This window comes from Diaphorina citri, unplaced genomic scaffold (genome assembly GCF_000475195.1).
Source record: "Diaphorina citri unplaced genomic scaffold, Diaci psyllid genome assembly version 1.1 scaffold244, whole genome shotgun sequence".
In the NCBI taxonomy this organism is placed as follows: Eukaryota; Metazoa; Arthropoda; class Insecta; order Hemiptera; family Psyllidae; genus Diaphorina; species Diaphorina citri.
In genome coordinates, this window is record NW_007377681.1 from 220,011 (window position 1) to 241,089 (window position 21,079).

At 38.6% G+C, this 21,079-nt stretch overlaps 2 protein-coding genes across 10 annotated transcripts in view; one reads left to right on the forward strand and one right to left on the reverse strand.

Annotated features, from left to right (window-relative positions):
* Positions 1-21,079, forward strand: part of LOC103506543 (probable cysteine--tRNA ligase, mitochondrial) — a gene marked incomplete at its 3' end in the record, with an annotated part of 48,027 nt that overhangs the window by 6,880 nt on the left and 20,068 nt on the right.
* LOC103506537 (gastrula zinc finger protein XlCGF8.2DB) lies at positions 1,562-8,392 on the reverse strand. Of its 9 annotated transcripts, none has more exons than XM_008470931.3 (4): positions 8,242-8,392; positions 7,236-7,304; positions 2,615-2,933; positions 1,562-2,362 (listed from the first exon to the last, which is right to left on the reverse strand). In XM_008470931.3, the coding sequence occupies exons 3-4, from the start codon at positions 2,919-2,921 to the stop codon at positions 1,779-1,781; spliced, it is 891 nt and encodes a 296-aa protein (XP_008469153.1). In that variant the 5' UTR covers positions 2,922-2,933; positions 7,236-7,304; positions 8,242-8,392; the 3' UTR covers positions 1,562-1,778. The 9 variants fall into 9 exon arrangements, with proteins under 9 accessions (XP_008469153.1, XP_008469152.1, XP_008469150.1 ...); XM_008470930.3 differs by having other exon boundaries at positions 2,531-2,933; XM_008470928.3 differs by having other exon boundaries at positions 2,447-2,933.

Genomic DNA, 21,079 nt, shown 5'->3' on the forward strand with positions numbered 1-21,079 from the left:
GTCTCTCAAATGTCCAAGGCAGTGTATCCCTTTTCCTCGTCGACATCCAATACTCCCATTACCTAACTGGTATTTACGATTTTGTCCAACTGTCCTATTATTTTTATATGTACTTATTGAAGCCTATTCGTGAAAGATTTCAAATCAAACATCTACACTTTCAAACAAACTTGAAATTTTCACATCTCTATCAGAGCTATTGATCACTATTTTGAAATGAAAAGTACCTACACTTCTTTTTAGAACGGTAGGTAGGAGAGACAGGTATAAAAGTATAAATTTAATTCAAATAATTCAAATGTAAATTAGGAGAATTGTCTGTATAAAAATTGGTTAAATGGTTAATGTTTATAATAGTAGGTATATTATACATAGTACTAAAATAATGATGACTCTACTGTAAAATATATTGTAAGTATTTATTATGTTGTACGAAACTAATATAAACCAAAACTACATCATCCATATACAGAAACATTACATTAGGATTCAAATTTCAAACCGTGCTGATTATCATTGTGGTCGAAAAATTGCAGCCTTGATATATTTGTATGGATTTTGAATTTTTGATCCATAAATTAGCGACCAACTTATCGTTCTACATAACACGAACATAAAAGATCAAGTCGACTCTTCAAATAGAAAATGGCACGTTAATGAAAATGAAATGAAGATTTGGATACATACAACTACAATGCAAAACTGTGTTCACATAAAACACACACACTTGTATCAACTGTTTGTATACAACAATCTTTATACAAAATTTTTAAAAAGTCAAACCAATAAAATACGAAAAAAAAAAGTTTGAAATAAAAAATGTTTTGATATATTTTCTGTAAGACCACCTCATAATAATGGGATACTCTACACTGTGGATAAGGAAATGATGAAATCGGAGAACAGATACCTACATAGAACAAGACATGTTGAACATGAACAACAATGACAAAGGATATTGCCATGAAACTGAAAGGTTGGCTGAAACACATACATAGCCATTTGATGAAATAGAAAATTCCCATGAAATATTTGCGAATAAATAATATTTCGCAATATGAACAAAGTTGTCCTACTGGATTCAGAGGAAAGCTGTTCAATGTTCATCAAAGAACTGCAGACGCCATGTTGCTAACATTAGGTAGGATATGAAGCTCACGAGAGTTTTCATGTTCTAAAAACCTTCAACCCAAGTTCAAGACTTCCTCGAAAAAGAAAAGAAACTTTACAGATGATAGAAGAAAGTAATTTTATGTTATCTCCTAGGGAAGTAATATCCTGACTTGGTGATAGTTAGAAGTGATAAAAAATCGATAATAGTTGTGCCTCTTGTTCTCCCCCTCACTAATTTGTCGGCCTCGCGAGAGTACTGATAGTTCAGTAGATAACTTATCGGTTTGTGAAGAAAAGTTGGAATAAACCATTTGATGAAATAGAAAATTCCCATGAAATATTTGCGAATAAATAATATTTCGCAATATGAACAAACTTGTCCTACTGGATTCAGAGGAAAGCTGTTCAATGTTCATCAAAGAACTGCAGACGCCATGTTGCTAACATTAGGTAGGATATGAAGCTGACGAGAGTTTTCATGTTCTAAAAACCTTCAACCCAAGTTCAAGACTTCCTCGAAAAAAAAAAGAAACTTTACAGATGATAGAAGAAAGTAATTTTATGTTATCTCCTAGGGAAGTAATATCCTGACTTGGTGATAGTTAGAAGTGATAGAAATGGGAAGGATAGGGGAGTGCAGAGACCTCATTACGAGGAACGTGATTTTACGTCACAGCAGCGAGAAGATTGGGTGGGGGTGGAGGTGGAAGATGAATATTGGGAGGAGGAGGAAGTACAGGCAACCCCACCTGAGTGCCCACACTGACAGAGTTATGATGATGAGGTGTAGAGGATAGCATCATGCTCTCTCCCTTCATCAGATGTTTCAACATGAATGAGGTCTCTGTCTTGGGAAAGTTCTTGTCGGGGAACCCAGTGTGAAACTTGTTGGTGATGCCATTGGTGTGACTCCGTCGGTGAGAGACCAGATGACCTTTGTCTATAAAGTCCTTGGGACACAGGTCACAATGATAGGGCCGATCCATGGGCATGCCCTTCTGATGACTCCGCTGATGGAACATGAGGTTTCCCTTGAGACGGAATGCCTTCCCGCAGTCCGTGCATACATAAGGACAATCTCTGGGATGGGACCGGAGATGTTCGAGGAGGCTGGCCTTGTCATTGAATGGTTCAGTGCAAATGATACAATTGAACTCAGAGCCAGGGAGATGTTGACGCAGATGACGCTTCAGATGTTCCTTGCGGGTGAATGTACGATCACAGAATTCACACGAGTGTGGGGATTCACCTGTATGAATGCGGATATGACAAGTTAAGTGCTCTTTGCGAGTGAACGATTTGCTACAGAAATGACAGCGGTGTGGGGACTCACCAGTATGTTGGCGGATGTGGTTGGTCAGATGCTCCTTGCGTGTGAAGCTCTTCATGCAATAGGTGCACTTGTGTGGCGACTCACCCGTGTGGCGTCGGACGTGATTCACCAGGTGATCTTTGCGAGTGAAAGCCTTGGGACAGTACTGGCACGGGAACGGTGTCTCACCTGTATGTTGACGCTCGTGATACACCATGTGGTCTTTGCGGGTGAAACTCTTGGCGCAGTAGTTGCAATGATGTGGTGACTCGCCTGTATGCTGTCGCACATGGTTCACCAAATGCTCCTTGCGAGTAAACGTCTTGGCGCAGTAGTCACACCGATGCGGGGTTTCACCGGTATGCCACATTACATGGTTTTTATAGTGATCCTTGCGAGAGAAATACTTTCCACAGATATCACAGTGGAACGGAGAGTCAGTTATGTGGGAGCGTCTCTCAGCGTGGATTGTCGGAGGGGGAGGTACGTGGAGCATATGCCCGTCTCACTGTAACATACAACAATACCAACACATCAAATATACACATAAACTTACTTCATATCAAACTACAAATACCCTAAATACAATAAAAAAAATTAATGAACTACCTACGAAAAAACAAAAAAAAAAAAAAAAAAAAAAAAAAAAATATCACCGACGAAGGTAGGTGCTGACATGAATTCTAACCTCAAAATTCCGTATGCCACAAACACCTTTCTACCTTTTGCCCCAAATAAACCCTTGATTAATACTAATGGCCAGAACCATCAGAGTTTTTCAGTAAAACGTAGAACACTCTCAGGAAAAAGGGTCTTATCCCAGCACTATGATTCCAGTCCGGTCCCTTTTATTATTTCAGAACTACTCGGTGATCTGCTAGCAGAAAAGCCAAAGGAAAGTGACGGAGTAGAATCAGTGATCATTGTCGATCAGCTCCCCGTTGTTGAAGAAGCTAGGCTCACTAAGTTGAAGCAGGTTAAAAAAGTCGTACTTTACCTGGAAAATTTTGGCATGTGGATAGGAGAACATTCGTATTTCGTAGGGTACAGGGTACCTGCTTCTACTTCAAAATGTAAACTAGTACAGTGGGTAACAGTAGTACCTTGTTCAGAGGATTGTAGAATTCATCCAGAAAAAGGGGCCCCACTTATAACCCAAGGCGGGATGAACACTGGAAAAACGTGATTTCATGGAATGAGTTTCATGCAATCGCGTTTCTTTAGTGTGCACTGCGCCTCATGGGTCAATACTGTCAATAGGGTCCAAAATTTAATGAGCAAATTTCTTTGGTCTCAAACATGTTTGCTAAGTCTCATCGAAATCGGAATAACTATTCGCAAGTTATGGTGAAACAACAAACAAACATACATGCAGATTTCAACGAAAATTAATTCCTTGAAACTCAATTCTCTAGTTGTTAAGCTAAAAATAATAGGGAGTTAAAACACTTGGTCATAAAATATTTTAAAAGGTTATGATGAAACAACAAACAAACAAACAAACATACAGATTTCAACGAAAATTAATTCCTTGAAACTCAATTCTCTAGTTAAGCTAAAAATAATAGGGAGTTAAAACACTTGGTCATAAAATATTTTAAAAGTCCAAAGATATACTGTATTATGACGCTCTGGATTTGGCAATATTGTGAGCACATATTACCCACAAGTTGACCAGGAAATTGAAGATGATAAGGGAAAGAGAACCGTCAAAATGACCAAAGGGTAAGGGGGAAAATTTACCAGGCTGCCTTTCTCCTCAATGAGCAAATTTCTTTGGTCTCAAACATGTTTGCTAAGTCTCATCGAAATCGGAATAACTATTCGCAAAGTTATGGTGAAACAACAAACAAACAAACAAACAAACAAACAAACATACAGATTTCAACGAAAATTAATTCCTTGAAACTCGATTCTCTAGTTAAGCTAAAAATAATAGGGAGTTAAAACACTTGGTCATAAAATATTTTAAAAGTCCAAAGATATACTGTATTATGACGCATTGAGGGGATGAAGGGAGTATTAAGAAGTCTCATAAAAATTATTGGTTAAAACAGGTAGGATACTAACCTGAAATTTCCCTTGCTAAAGAATGAGTTAAGTTCAAAGGGCTTCCTCTTGTAAATTTTTTGTAGCCAAAACCAAATGGTAGCCCAAGGCAAATATCCTAGGGCTAACAAAGATATTATGACGGTAGCAACTTACAAGAAAGAATTGTTCACACATGTTACACATTACCAAATTATAAAATTACACAACAAAGCTCTAGAATCCTAAAAAATACTCCAAAATATTACTAGAATAAGCGTGCAAAAATTATTAATCTAGCGGCAATGAACCTAACCTAACCTGTCTGTGAAAAGCGTAGTACAAGTATTATTTCCTCATGTTAATAATTAAAGAATAAAATTGCTTTCTTCAAGAATACCTTCGATTTCATAAGGTAAGACCAAGAATATCCGACTTCCAAGTATTTTTATGCAAGAGGCAGTTAGCTTGAACCAAGAGAAAATTTACGTTGTTTTTTTTCTTCGACAATTTTAGTTTAGCATCAATTAATAGTGCATCCTCTTGTCAATTAGTTTAGTCCAATGCATACATTTATTGTTCCAAGAACTCGCCTAAATTATGTACAGCCCATGTCACAGTTTTAATGTTCAATCTTACACGGTCACCTGGACATTTTTAACCACAATGTCGAAGTCTAAATAGTGCATCCTCTTGTCAGTTAGTTTAGTCCAATGCATACATTTATTGTTCCAAGAACTTGCCTAAATTATGTACAGCCCATGTCACAGTTTTAATGTTCTATCTTACACGGTCACCTGGACATTTTTAACCACAATGTCGAAGTCTATCTTACTCGGCGTAATGTAGAAGAACGGGAAGATCTTCGTCCGACAATTACAAATACAATAATCAATCCACGAGTAAGAGCCGAGTTTGAAATTACACCGGGGACACGTGAGTTTACCACTCGGACACGTTTTCACGTCTTTCATCCAGACCAGTGGTTCAATGAAGATTTTCTCCTTGCACAATTCTGAATCCGATGGTGGAACGCCATCCTCCTGACATTTCCATGTAAACTTCACGCCTCTATTGTGAGCGAAAATGTTGTTTAGTGTAAACAGGACGCGACGACACTTCTTGCATTTGTACACGTTCGGATTAGGGCGATTACTCGTCAGGCCAGGATCGGCTTTGATCAGTTCTCCATACGAGGAAGGGACCAAGCGCACATCCTTGACGATTTGCGACAGTCGCTTCAGTTTGTACAACTTGTATGGCGTGAAGTTCAAGTCCAGTGTCATGCGCATGCGTTGGTATAACGCCAGCTGATGCATGAACCCTTCGTTAGGGGATATCACGTCACGCGCTGACTTGACCCGATCGAAAGCGGTTTGCACACCCAGATCGTCACGTTTCATGAGATACGCGATGACAATGGTGGCACTCCGTGAGACACCATGATAGCAATGGACCAGTATGGCACCTTCAGACTGGCTCTCTCTAATGAACTCGTACGCAGAGTCAAAATGACTGAGTAGATCTTCGCTCGGGAGGTCTGCCACTTCGATATGACGATAGGTCAGACTTGAGATTTTGCCCAGGGTAGGGAAAATGCCAATGCTAAATACAAACTTGATGTTTGCCTCGTTTGAGCTTTTTAGGCCCATGGCATCATTGAGATCTCCCAAATATAGGTTTTCTTCAACAAGATTGGGCATTTCTGTGTGCTTATTTTTATGATGATGAAATGTATTAGTAAGCTAAAAGTAGATAGCAGGTTTAAAATCAAAAGAAGACAAAAAGCAGTATCTAATTTTTAAGCTATTTGGTAGTTAGATAAGCAAATATATCAAGAACTATCTTTTCATCTAGTTACAAATAGAAATTAATACTAGATCATACAAATAACAATATGGACAATTACAGCAAAGATAAAATCCCAAGAATGTCATAAAAAGTACCTAGCTATTCAAGTAGACACAAGAATAAAATGATTAGTTAGGATAGTTATCAATAAAATTGGGTATTTTGTGATCTTATAAATTCAGATAGCACTTGAATTCTAGCCTGTTTATTCTCTCAAAGTGGGTTGGTAATTTGGTTTGATGAATTTTGATCTGCATGCTTTTCTTCTCCTGAGGGGGGCTCCTACTTGTGTAACTACTTGGTTGTTTTGAAGACGAGAGCTGTGGCAGGGCTAGCAACTATTGTATCAACCGGGGATGGGTGGTTGACATCACCTACATACCTATGCACAGAAGACAAATGTCAAATTCTGTCACTTGATTTGTGTGGAGGGAAAATATAAAATTGAAATGTATTTTACTTGAATGGCTGAAGAAATTTTTTGATGTGCAAATATGTACAGTGAGGGGATGGAATTTACTCTTTGTATCGTTTTATGCAAATTTGTGTCCTGAGAGGTGAAATAGTGTGAGTGCCTAATTTTTTTAAATTTATTCTTAGTGCCTACATACTTATCTACATAAGTATGTATCAAGTGCAGTTACCTACCAAGATAAGGCAAAAAATTCTTTGACAATTTTGAAGCTTTTCTTAAGCACAAAAAGAGCTTTTGTAAAAGTTCAACTTTTAAGATGGAGATACGATAGCACGCAGGAAGGGCATTTTAATTTTTAAAACATGGTTATGAATAATTTTCATGTAGTCTCTACAGTTTATCCTTGCTTAAACACTCAAACACACATTTTCTGATGATAAGACTAGCTAAAGAATTCTAGATGTACCGAACAGCATGACCAGAAACAAACTACAAAGGACAAAAATGAAAACTTACTGGAAAACTGGGTTGAGGAAAAATCAAATCACCACATAACAAATGGTTGAATAAAAGTGTCACTGCGATCTGAAACATAGATTGAGATAATTTTCAGAATTAAATTTTGGGATCAGGTTAATTATTCAGAACCAAGAGAATTGTGTACCTGCTTTTAAATTTTATGACTTACAATGATGATGGATTGTAGGTAGGTACCTACTAAGTAAAAAAATAATAAAAAAAAGCATTAAAAAACCAGAGGAGGCATCATATAATTCATTATTAAAACTGGACATAGATGGGCAGCACCAAAAACACATGCACTTGAGATGGGGAATAATGTTTACCTTATTATAACAAAATCTATACACACAATGATTAAAATAACAAACTGGTTAAAAAAATAAAAATGTCCAAATAATAATTCACTTTGAAATGTCTACAATGGAATTTAATGTTCAGTTGAAGGGCCTAATTTTTCCACTATGAAAATCACTTGGATATGGGAAATATGTGTTCAATTTTATTTGAAGGAAAAGCCTTTCTCAAATGATCAACGTGTGACTCTTCTCCTCAACACCTTCCCAGTATCTGAACACCCTTCTCCAAGTTATAAAGCATGAGACTACAAAAAATTTATTGATCAACTATTAAACAAGATACCACCCCTCGCCCACCCACTGTGGGTAGACTGCTACAGAGCAGGGAGGAATAGAGTGTTATAAAAAAATCGATAATAGTTGTGCCTCTTGTTCTCCCCCTCACTAATTTGTCGGTCTCGCGAGAGTACTGATAGTTCAGTAGATAACTTATCGGTTTGTGAAGAAAAGTTGGAATAATTACAAGACAAAAGAATTGAGAACAGATCACGAAATGTTAATGGCTCACTACGGCAGAACACAAGAGAGGGCAGAGGGCCCCTTCGTCTCAAAATAGATAGGAGGGGTCCAGGGTTATTGTTTTTGGATGCATGCCCAAATCCGGAAATTGGATTCTCTACTGAAGCGGCTCACACAGGACTTACCTAGGAAGATGAATAATATCCGAATCGATCACACAACACTAAAACGCAATAAATTCAATTAAAGACGGCTTTAGATTAATTGGAAAACAAATTAATTAAAATTTAAATTAAAACTTAAAACAATCACAAACGATTCGCATCCCCACTGACATTTGCGGAATTGCGGCCATTTTGAAAAATTCACGGCAAAAAATCGTACCAACCGAAGAAAGGAAAAAAATACCGGCAGGTTGGCAGGGCCTTTTCTTTTCACACGATCCGTTAAACGGTATAGGGTGTTTACAAAGTCTTTCTCAGTCCGTTTTCCTGGGAAAAGGAAACCGTACAAACGATGAAATTTTGACCGGTGCGAACGTATGAGATTTTTCCTCGTCAGAAATACGAAATTTCACTTAGGCCGGACTATCATAATTGAAATCTTGCATTATAATTCCACAGTTTACACAGAAAACTTCTTAAGAATTTTCATGGCTTTTCTTTTTTACAGCTGAGGTTTTTATAGTTTCGATCAAACGCCGGCAACAGTTGAGTGCTTCGTGTGAATCTGACCTATGGCTAGCCTCACATTAGTGACATTCAGGCCGTGGTTATGAACAGGGCCATCGTAGGACATCGTCGGACTTTTTGCGTGTAAAGTTGGCGGGAAATTCGAAATTTTGATTTTTTTTCCGCAACTTGTACAATCTGAATTCATTTTTTAATTTTTATCTTTAGTTTGCACGTTTATATTATACTTTTCATTTATCCAAAAGTTTTTTTTCAAAATAAGATCCACAACCGCTGCACCGGCTAGAGTCCACCGGTTGATGTAACACTGGTGGATTGGTGGATAAAAAAAACTCAATTTTTATCATTTCAAAAAATTTGGATCTTTTACTAGCCCAACCTTAATGTTATAGCTTTATATTTTTATAAAACTCGTTGAAAACTTGAAAATAAACAAAAAAGTGCGTCACCACAAAAAAAAGTGCGTCACCAATCGAATCAACCAGCTCGAGGAGGTGGTGGATCTCAAGAGCTAAACGTTTAGTTTGGTGGAAAGTCAAAATCAAGCGTTTAGTAAAAAAAACTTTTATTTTGTCATTTGGTGGATTGGTTGATCAACAGGTGCACCGGCTGTGAGTCTTATTTTCAAAAAAAACTTTAGGGTTATCTCCTGTTCAGGCCATAGATGTAGAAGGAATAGATGACGAACTCACCGCCTTTCCCGTATGATAAAAGTGAGGCAAATTTTCGAGTGTGCGACACTAGCGCTCTCTGGCAAGAGGGGCATGTAATCAGAAAATTTCCTTTATCCTAATGTAATTTTGATGACTTTCTTTTATGATTATTTCTTAAATAAAGGATTTTCAAGAAACTTCTCGGAACTGAACTTATTCTTTGTACTGTTATGCAAGTCCTACAGTATATTTTACCCTATAATATCCCGCCATTCCTGAATTTAAAGCAATTTCCTAGAACACCTTTTTCGTCATTTTTTTTTTCGAAAATGGGGAAAAAAGGGAAAAATTCGGACAAGGAAGATAGGAAATTCAATTTCGATGGCAGCGATGAAGAGGACCAGAACTTTAGTGACGAGGATGGCTTTGTGGACGATATCACCGACGAAGGTAGGTGCTGACATGAATTCTAACCTCAAAATTCCGTATGCCACAAACACCTTTCTACCTTTTGCCCCAAATAAACCCTTGATTAATACTAATGGCCAGAACCATCAGAGTTTTTCAGTAAAACGTAGAACACTCTCAGGAAAAAGGGTCTTATCCCAGCACTATGATTCCAGTCCGGTCCCTTTTATCATTTCAGAACTACTCGGAGATCTGCTAGCAGAAAAGCCGAAGGAAAGTGACGGAGTAGAATCAGTGATCATTGTCGATCAGCTCCCCGTTGTTGAAGAAGCTAGGCTCACTAAGTTGAAGCAGGTTATCAACAAGTTGTTCTCTGGATTTGGCAATATTGTGAGCACATATTACCCACAAGTTGACCAGGAAATTGAAGATGATAAGGGAAAGAGAACCGTCAAAATGACCAAAGGGTAAGGGGGAAAATTTACCAGGCTGCCTTTCTCCTCATTGAGGGGATGAAGGGAGTATTAAGAAGTCTCATAAAAATTATTGGTTAAAACAGGTAGGATACTAACCTGAAATTTCCCTTGCTAAAGAATGAGTTAAGTTCAAAGGGCTTCCTCTTGTAAATTTTTTGTAGCCAAAACCAAATGGTAGCCCAAGGCAAATATCCTAGGGCTAACAAAGATGCTAATGAAAAACACTGACCCTGTGTGAACATAGGAAAAGGCACTTTGAGAGAATACGGTCACGCTACACACTCCCCATTAGCTTCACACTTTGAAAAAATACAGTTGCACTGCATGCTCCCTGTTGGCTTCGCACTTCGAGAGAATAAGGTTGCACTCCGCACTCTCTATTGGCTTTCACTTTGAGAAAATACGGTCGTGCTACACACTCCCTAATGACTAAATAAAGAAAAAAAGGGGGGGGGGAATGGATTAGAAAAATATTCCCTGATATTCTACCATCCAAATACCGACCATGGTCAACGTATCTTAACTTCAGTGATTCAATGATATGTCCATAAATAATTCAAAGTTGCATTAAAAAAAAAAAAGAAAAAAAAAGTTCCCTAGGTGGTCACTCATCCAGCTACCAACCACACTGAACATTGCTTAACTTCAGTGATATGTATGTGAGGAGTAGGTACAAATTTCATACAAAGTTGTAAAGCTCAAAATATTTTTCTTTTGATCAAAGTGAATACAAATGTTCAACGGAGAAAATTAAAAACATAAAAAAACTAAAAATGAAGCTAAAACTCTGCGGGAGGAAAAAAATTCTCCTCATGTTGAGTCCTTGCATCTCTACTCCCTGTGTATTTCTTATGGGACATTTTGGCCTTCAGAAAAGGCCCATATCTGGGGAACGGTTGGGAATTTTAAAGGTCTGATAATTTTTTTGGGTAGATACGACAATTTTACTGGGGGTCTTTGCTGACACTTTTTCGATATCTATCATAGTTTTCTCTAAACAATTTGGACAGACAGACATACATACATAAATGACCCATCCATATTTCTCTTTTATATATAATTCTATATTACAGAGTGTTTCAAAAGTCCGGGGACCCCTGAATATTTTTTGAACGGCTAAAGATGGGAAGCTGAAATTTAGGGTAGTGATTTATCTGATTAGTTAGGATTGTTATCAATAAAATTGGGTATTTTGTGATCTTATAAATACAGATAGCACTTGAATTCTAGCCTGTTTATTCTCTCAAAGTGGGTTGGTAATTTGGTTTGATGAATTTTGATCTGCATGCTTTTCTTCTCCTGAGGGGGGCTCCTACTTGTGTAACTACTTGGTTGTTTTGAAGACGAGAGCTGTGGCAGGGCTAGCAACTATTGTATCAACCGGGGATGGGTGGTTGACATCACCTACATACCTATGCACAGAAGACAAATGTCAAATTCTGTCACTTGATTTGTGTGGAGGGAAAATATAAAATTGAAATGTATTTTACTTGAATGGCTGAAGAAATTTTTTGATGTGCAAATATGTACAGTGAGGGGATGGAATTTACTCTTTGTATCGTTTTATGCAAATTTGTGTCCTGAGAGGTGAAATAGTGTGAGTGCCTAGTTTTTTTAAATTTATTCTTACTTATGTAGATAAGTATGTATCAAGTGCAGTTACCTACCAGGATAAGGCAAAAAATTCTGTGACAATTTTGAAGCTTTTCTTAAATATAAAAAGAGCTTTTGTAAAAGTTCAACTTTTAAGATGGAGATACGATAGCACGCAGGAAGGGCATTTTAATTTTTAAAACATGGTTATGAATAATTTTCATGTAGTCTCTACAGTTTATCCTTGCTTAAACACAGTGTCCTGAGAGGTGAAATAGTGTGAGTGCCTAATTTTTTTAAATTTATTCTTAGTGCCTACATACTTATCTACATAAGTATGTATCAAGTGCAGTTACCTACCAAGATAAGGCAAAAAATTCTTTGACAATTTTGAAGCTTTTCTTAAGCACAAAAAGAGCTTTTGTAAAAGTTCAACTTTTAAGATTGAGATACAATAGCACACAGGAAGGGCATTTTGATTTTTAAAACATGGTTATGAATAATTTTCATGTAGTCTCTACAGTTTATCCTTGCTTAAACACTCAAACACACATTTTCTGATGATAAGACTAGCTAAAGAATTCTAGATGTACCGAACAGCATGACCAGAAACAAACTACAAAGGACAAAAATGAAAACTTACTGGAAAACTGGGTTGAGGAAAAATCAAATCACCACATAACAAATGGTTGAATAAAAGTGTCACTGCGATCTGAAACATAGATTGAGATAATTTTCAGAATTAAATTTTGGGATCAGGTTAATTATTCAGAACCAAGAGAATTGTGTACCTGCTTTTAAATTTTATGACTTACAATGATGATGGATTGTAGGTAGGTACCTACTAAGTAAAAAAATAATAAAAAAAAGCATTAAAAAACCAGAGGAGGCATCATATAATTCATTATTAAAACTGGACATAGATGGGCAGCACCAAAAACACATGCACTTGAGATGGGGAATAATGTTTACCTTATTATAACAAAATCTATACACACAATGATTAAAATAACAAACTGGTTAAAAAAATAAAAATGTCCAAATAATAATTCACTTTGAAATGTCTACAATGGAATTTAATGTTCAGTTGAAGGGCCTAATTTTTCCACTATGAAAATCACTTGGATATGGGAAATATGTGTTCAATTTTATTTGAAAGAAAAGCCTTTCTTAAATGATCAACGTGTGACTCTTCTCCTCAACACCTTCCCAGTATCTGAACACCCTTCTCCAAGTTAGAAAGCATGAGACTACAAAAAATTTATTGATCAACTATTAAAGAAGATACCACCCCTCGCCCACCCACTGTGGGTAGACTGCTACAGAGCAGGGAGGAATAGAGTGTTATTAAAAAAATCGATGATAGTTGTGCCTCTTGTTCTCGTTCTCCCCCTCACTAATTTGTCGGCCTCGCGAGAGTACTGATAGTTCAGTAGATAACTTATCGGTTTGTGAAGAAAAGTTGGAATAAAGTTATATTGGGATCCTTACCACTTTTTCTATTCAATGCTTACTGATCCCCACTTTTCTTATCAGGTTTGCCAACATCCCTGATGAGTGGGAGCCACCCAAGAAGGTTGAATACAAGGAACGTCCACATCTGCACCACTGGCTGCTAGAGCCCGATGCATTCGACCAGTACTCGGTTCTCAATCAACATAACCAATGCCAAGTGTGGCTCAACAGTCTTCCTCAGCCTACACTGCTGCAGGAGAAAGAGGTAAATTATACTTCATACTCTACTTTAATCATTTATTTAGACTCTTATTGATTATAGCTCGGTAGGGTAGTGGTCAAGACGCTCGCCTGGTAAACAGGAGGGCGTGGGTTCGATCCCAGCCGAGGCATGGAATTTTATCCTCATTTATTTGAGATTTTGACCACATAATAATGGAGCTCTAAGGGTTAGGTGGTAGAAAACGCCTCCGGCGTTAACCTCGCCTAGTGGTTACCTTCCACTCAAGAGTCTATTATTATTATTATTACTTAGCCAAAATTTTATTTACAAAATTTACAAATTAAATTTTGGAGAGCTTCAGCTTTTCGGTTCGGCAATCGGCTTTGGTGATCTCTCTTTTGTACTCGAAAAGTTTCGAAAAATGGGGAAAAAAGGGAAAAATTCGGACAAGGAAGATAGAAAATTCAATTTCGATGGCAGCGATGAAGAGGACCAGAACTTTAGTGACGAGGATGGCTTTGTGGACGATATCACCGACGAAGGTAGGTGCTGACATGAATTCTAACCTCAAAATTCCGTATGCCACAAACACCTTTCTACCTTTTGCCCCAAATAAACCCTTGATTAATACTAATGGCCAGAACCATCAGAGTTTTTCAGTAAAACGTAGAACACTCTCAGGAAAAAGGGTCTTATCCCAGCACTATGATTCCAGTCCGGTCCCTTTTATCATTTCAGAACTACTCGGAGATCTGCTAGCAGAAAAGCCGAAGGAAAGTGACGGAGTAGAATCAGTGATCATTGTCGATCAGCTCCCCGTTGTTGAAGAAGCTAGGCTCACTAAGTTGAAGCAGGTTATCAACAAGTTGTTCTCTGGATTTAGTTTGGTGGAAAGTCACAATCAAGCGTTTAGTAAAAAAAACTTTTATTTTGTCATTTGGTGGATTGGTTGATCAACCGCTGCAGCGGTTGTGAGTCTTATTTTTAAAAAAAACTTTTGGTATATTAGCTATTAAAAACAAGCAAATTACAAAGCAAACAAAAATAAATATAAAATGAATTTTAAAAATTGCCGCCGGGACAGCTATCCACGTTGTCCGAGCTCATCTCAGCCCTGTTCATAAACACACCCTCATCCACTCAACTGTGTGAACCTAGCCAAATTTTTATTTACAAAATTACAAATAATTTTGGAGAGCTTTTCGGCTTTTGTGATCTCTCTTTAGTGCTCGAAAAGTTTCGAAAATGGGGAAAAAAGGGAAAAATTCGGACAAGGAAGATAGGAAATTCAATTTCGATGGCAGCGATGAAGAGGACCAGAACTTTAGTGACGAGGATGGCTTTGTGGACGATATCACCGACGAAGGTAGGTGCTGACATGAATTCTAACCTCAAAATTCCGTATGCCACAAACACCTTTCTACCTTTTGCCCCAAATAAACCCTTGATTAATACTAATGGCCAGAACCATCAGAGTTTTTCAGTAAAACGTAGAACACTCTCAGGAAAAAGGGTCTTATCCCAGCACTATGATTCCAGTCCGGTCCCTTTTATCATTTCAGAACTACTCGGAGATCTGCTAGCAGAAAAGCCGAAGGAAAGTGACGGAGTAGAATCAGTGATCATTGTCGATCAGCTCCCCGTTGTTGAAGAAGCTAGGCTCACTAAGTTGAAGCAGGTTAATAATAATAATAATAATAATAATAGACTCTTGAGTGGAAGCCAACCACTAGGCGAGGTTAACGCCTTAGGCGTTCTCTACCACCCAACCCTTAGAGCTCCATTATTACGTGGTCAAATTCTCAAATAAATGAGGATAAAATTCCATACCTCGGCTGGGATCGAACCCACGCCCTGCTGGATTTGGCAATATTGTGAGCACATATTACCCACAAGTCGACCAGGAAATTGAAGATGATAAGGGAAAGAGAACCGTCAAAATGACCAAAGGGTAAGGGGGAAAATTTACCAGGCTGCCTTTCTCCTAATTGAGAGGATGAAAGGAGTATTAAGAAGTCTCATTAAAATTATTGGTTAAAACAGGTAGGCTACTAACCTGAAATTTCCCTTGCTAAAGAATAAGTTAAGTTCAAAGGGCTTCCTCTTGTAAATTTTTTGTAGCCAAAACCAAATGGTAGCCCAAGGCAAATATCCTAGGGCTAACAAAGACAATAGTCCGTCCCTTATACCTTTTTATTACTATTGTAATTATAAAGGAAGGACGGACTAAAAAGCTGTGCTTTCCTACCACAGACATCAATTCATGATGGACTGATTTAATGTACCTATCCTCTTCCTCCCGTCCTCACCTAATTAATTACCAATCTTACTAATGACTGTTTCTTTTCAGTCGTTCGGTCTTCTGCAAAATAAATCCCTGACCATCAACGGAATCAAAGATTTCGACTGGTCTCCCACGGATAAAAGCTGTGCTTTACTACCACAGACATCAATATTCATGATGGACTGATTTAATGTACATATCCTCTTCCTCCCGTCCTCACCTAATTACCAATCTTACTAATAACTGTTTCTTTTCAGTCGTTCGGTCTTCTGCAAAATAAATCCCTGACCATCAACGGAATCAAAGATTTCGACTGGTCTCCCACGGATAACATTTTGGCTTACTGGGTGGAAGAGGACAAGAACACGCCCGCCCGTGTCGTCCTCCTGGAGATCCCCAGGTGAGAACACCCTGTACACAGTATAAAGAGGTGCCCTATTAAACTGTTGGTATAATGGAACATCTTGGTCTAAGCTGACAGTCTAAATAAAGCACTGCTTATACTTATACTTTATGTACACCATTTATGAAAGCCCACCTCTGTGGCCAACTGGTTCTCAGTAAAGTTCCGTTCCCACTTGTCGTTCTGAAAAAAAAAAAAAAAGTGCTTAAGTGGGAACACTGTCATTTGAATTACCTTGCAATCCCCAGGTGAGAACACCCTGTACACAGTATAAAGAGGTGCCCTATTAAACTGTTGGTATAATGGAACAACTTGGTCTAAGCTGACAGTCTAAATAAAGCACTACTTATACTTACACTTTATGTACACCATTTAGGAAAGCCCACCTCTGTGGCCAACTGGTTCTCAGTAAAGGTCCGTTCCCACTTGTCATTCTGAAAAAAAAAAAAAAAAAAAAAAAAAAACAACTTAAAGGTAAACCTAAGGCATTCCATCCTTAAACTGTTACTGTCCACTACATTTTGTCATTGATTTTTTCCCCTTTAAGTTATATTGGGATCCTTACCACTTTTTCTATTCAATGCTTACTGATCCCCCCTTTTCTTATCAGGTTTGCCAACATCCCTGATGAGTGGGAGCCACCCAAGAAGGTTGAATACAAGGAACGTCCACACCTGCACCACTGGCTGCTAGAGCCCGATGCATTCGACCAGTACTCGGTTCTCAATCAACATAACCAATGCCAAGTGTGGCTCAACAGTCTTCCTCAGCCTACACTGCTGCAGGAGAAAGAGGTAAATACTTCATACTCTACTTTACTTAATCATTTATTTAGACTCTTTATTGGTTATAGTTCAATGCACATCAATACAAGAAATTACAAACAAAGGGTAAAATATTTCCCTGGGGCAATCTCTACCATTGAACCCTGGTAGATCACTTTTGGGTGAAGGTACTTTTTTTTTTCAGTCTACTTCTGGCAGTATAAGCAAGATATTTATTTTCTACTTTTTGTGTCTCTGATATAGTCTTGGTTTCACAATGTTTAAAGGATAGGGAGATTTAAAAGCCTTGGATACCCAGAAACAAAATCTGGGCTACTTCAATGTTGAAGGCAAAAAGACTGATATATGTAAGTAGTGTCTATTGTACAAGGTATGTTCTGCATTTAATTTAATTTTAGAAGATATTTTAGGTAGGTTTTTTTTGAGAGAGAGAAAGATTAATCCTGGGTATCTTCTTTGTCCATTTTCCAGCGCTGGTCCGACATGTACATGGTTTGGTCTCCACTGGGCACATACCTGGCAACGTTCCACATTCAGGGAGTGCAACTATGGGGTGGTAAAAACCTTGAGCGTATTGAGAAGTTCAATCAGCCGGGAGTTCACTTCATTGATTTCTCCCCTAATGAAGAGTGAGTATGATGTATTCCCACCCGGGGCAGATTTAGATTTTATCCTGAAGGGATAAAGTTTGTTCTCGGAAAGGCTGGCTTTCTCCTATTCTGTCTTTCTCTCTTAGCTTTTGTAAGGATAAGATTGCAGTTCCCTCTATCAAACCTGTTTTTTTTTTTATCTTTCTTACTTTTTTTTTTAAATGCTATTGCTGCTGGCTACGTACCGACTTGAGTTGTGTAAAGAATTTAAATATTAACTCAATGTTGTTTTACAGGTATCTCGTTTGTTTCTCACCGCGTGTGGACTCACCTTCCCAGCAACACCTGGTGATGTACGACATACGTACTGGGGCCAAGGAGCGGTCGTTTAGTGTGGAGCAACATTCAATGTGGCCAGTGTTCAGATGGTCCAAGGACGACAAGTACTTTGCCAAGATTGAGCCGGACAAGCTGAGTGTTTATCAAACTCCGGTAAGTGATGGGTTCCTTATTAGAGTTGACAAAGTTGAGTACATTAGCAGCGACCAGCGGCGATAGCACGTTGAATACACCAGTTCCCCACGGATCACTGAAGTTAAGCAATGTTGCACGCGGTTAGTACATGGATGTTGACCATCGGGGTACTTGCATGCTGCTGGGTTCCCGACTCCACTCAGGCTGAGTGAGGTTAAATTCAGGAGGCGGATGGCTTATCGCCGCATGATGGGTAAAACCCCCATCACGAGAAGACCTAAATTGTTAAAAGTGATGTTAAACTCCTAACCCCCCCCCCCCCCCCCCCACCACCCCTTCCCCCCCTATCCGATTTCGTGTCGAAAAAGTTTTGAAAACACTATAATTTATTTACGGAGGAAAGTTCGTATCGTTGGACGCGAGCCACCGCATCACCAAGTTCTGCGGCGGACCATTAGATCCGTCCGCACCCAAGCTAGGGTTCGGCTCCATAGCCTTAAATAGGAGTAAATAAACTTCTAAACTGGTGCATTAGTTGACGTTGAGATCAATTCGCGCGCACCATCTCTTGCGGATTCCGCATATTGGAGCCCGGATCACCGGTACCCACATCAGAGGGTGAGTTCGAGATTAATATATACCGTTACGAGTTACGGTGATAAATCCAATGTTGTTTCAAAAAAGTATGTATTTGTGACGTGCAATGTGATCGATTAACCGCGCGCTAGGATGGTATCTATCGGATGGGACTCGTTCGACTTTTTGGTCAACCGGTGTCTCACCGAAAGTATTTACCACATGTATGTTCACATTGCATCAGAGAGAGAAGGAGGCGAGCGGGGAGAGGGGGTCTGCAGGACGAAGGAATATGTTGTCATAATTATCTGGAGAAAATAGACATGTCCCAAAAGTGGACCCCTAAGTAGGTCCTCCTGCGTGCCGCCGCACAAAAGACAGGAGAAGTGTGGGTGCATTCGTTTTACAAAGCACCCCTGGTCAGCTTTAAAACTAAGGGCAACTACCAGCCCTAATAAAACGCTTCTGCTGTGCTACTTTTCTTTGTCTAATAATCATTGCGTAACCTGGAGGAGGGTAAGTCGCGAAGCGGGCGTGACCCGTCCGTGCGTCCTAGTGACATGGGGGAGGGAGTTTAGTCAGTTAGTTAGGGCTTTAGGAGCGTGACAGGACACCTCATTTCGTGTCGAAAATTTTTTAAAACACCTATAATTTATAATTTTATTTTACGGAGAAACGGGTTCGGTGATGTTGTAAGCGGGTGAAAGGCCCCTCCCCCTTTTTTTTTAAAAAAAAAAAAAAAAAAAAAAAAAAAAAAAAAATGTGCGTAAGTGGGAACACTGTCATTTGAATTACCTTACCTACAAGGACGATTTGTGTCGTTCGAAAAAAAAAAAAAAAAAAATCGTGTCGTGTGTAAGTGGGAACACTGTCATTTAAATTACATTGTCTACAGGACATTCGGGAAAAAATCGTATGAAACTCACAGGCCCGTGTGGTTTTATTCAAATTAAATTGATCCCAAGGGCAATGTAAACTTGGAACCTTCACAAATGGAGTGTGCTTAAAGGCGTGTGATGTGTTCCAGTCCACTTGGTTAAGAACACTAACTCTCAGCCCCGGAGGTACTGGGTTCGAATCCCGCCGGCCGGGGCGAAAATTTTCTGATCCATTTTTCCTCTCCCTGGATAGACAGGGACAGTTTTTTTGTTTTTTTTTTTTAATTTGTTAAGAAAGAAAATAATACATAGTTCGTGTATATAACATTCTAATTCAATGTTAGAACACTTTAATAAATACAAATAAAAAAAAAACATAGTTCTTCCTATTTGTTTCTTTTCTTTTTAGTCGTCGTGAGTTGCGAACCAACAATCTGTTCAATGTGGCGGACTGTAAAATCCACTGGCAGAAATCAGGAGACTATCTGTGCGTCAAGGTGGACCGATACAGTAAAGTCAAGAAAGAGAAGGGCGAAGTCAAATACAGTGTAAGTACTTTGTGACAGGTCATGATTGTCTCGCCCAACACCTCAACCGTATAGGCTGCAGAGAATCCCCTACCTGTCCACTCTGCACTCAACAAGCTGTCATGAATGCAGACCACCTGCAGACATGCCCAGAACTCACGGATCAAGACAACATCATCGCAAAATATTGGGACGCGAGGAGGAAAATGACCTGATAGTCAATTCCCAGCATTTGATGGCAACCAACCAACTTTGTGAAACTTTGATAGAATAGAATATACCTACCCTGTTTATACTGCCAGACTGATACTGAAAAGTCCCTTTTTTCCCGCAGTCTAAACAAGGTCTTGTGTACCTACTTGAACTTTGTGAAACTTTGATAGAATAAAATATACCTACCCTGTTTATACTGCCAGACTGATACTGAAAAGTCCCTTTTTTCCCGCAGTCTAAACAAGGTCTTGTGTACCTACTTGGTACAGAATAGGTGTAAATTTTATAATTATAAAAGGCTTACTTACCTAAATTTAAAAAAAAGGATAGCGCCTAGTTAGCTTGGAGGGAAGCGCGCCTACCAAGTGAGCCCCACTCGAAGCGGATTTTATACCAAAAAGATAAGGTTCGTTCTCGGAACGGCTGGCTATCGTGTAGACCTTTTCAAAGAAAGACATTAATGATGCAAATCTTACAATACCTTTTCACTGAGACGAATCTTCCACTCGAAATTGAGACGAATTGTGTCTTTGTTTGTTTGTTTGTTTTTTTTGTTTTTTTTTTTTTTTTTTTTTTTTTTTTTTTTTTTTTTTTTTTTTTTTTTTTTTTTTTTTTTAAAATGATGTGGGGATCTAGTTGGGTGCGATGTCCCCGGGCAGTGTAGGTATTTATCACTGTCAGCCCAAATTCATGGTAAGTATATTTTGCACCCGAGTATCACAAATTATATTGTATAGATTGGGTTGATTTTAGTCTGACAGTGTGGAAATCAAGGAACCTACGCATGCCTTTG

Coding starts and splice junctions, on each gene's coding strand:
- LOC103506537 (XM_008470926.3), bottom strand. CDS start 2,921: ATGCTCCACGTACCTCCCCCTCCGACAATCCACGCTGAGAGACGCTCC.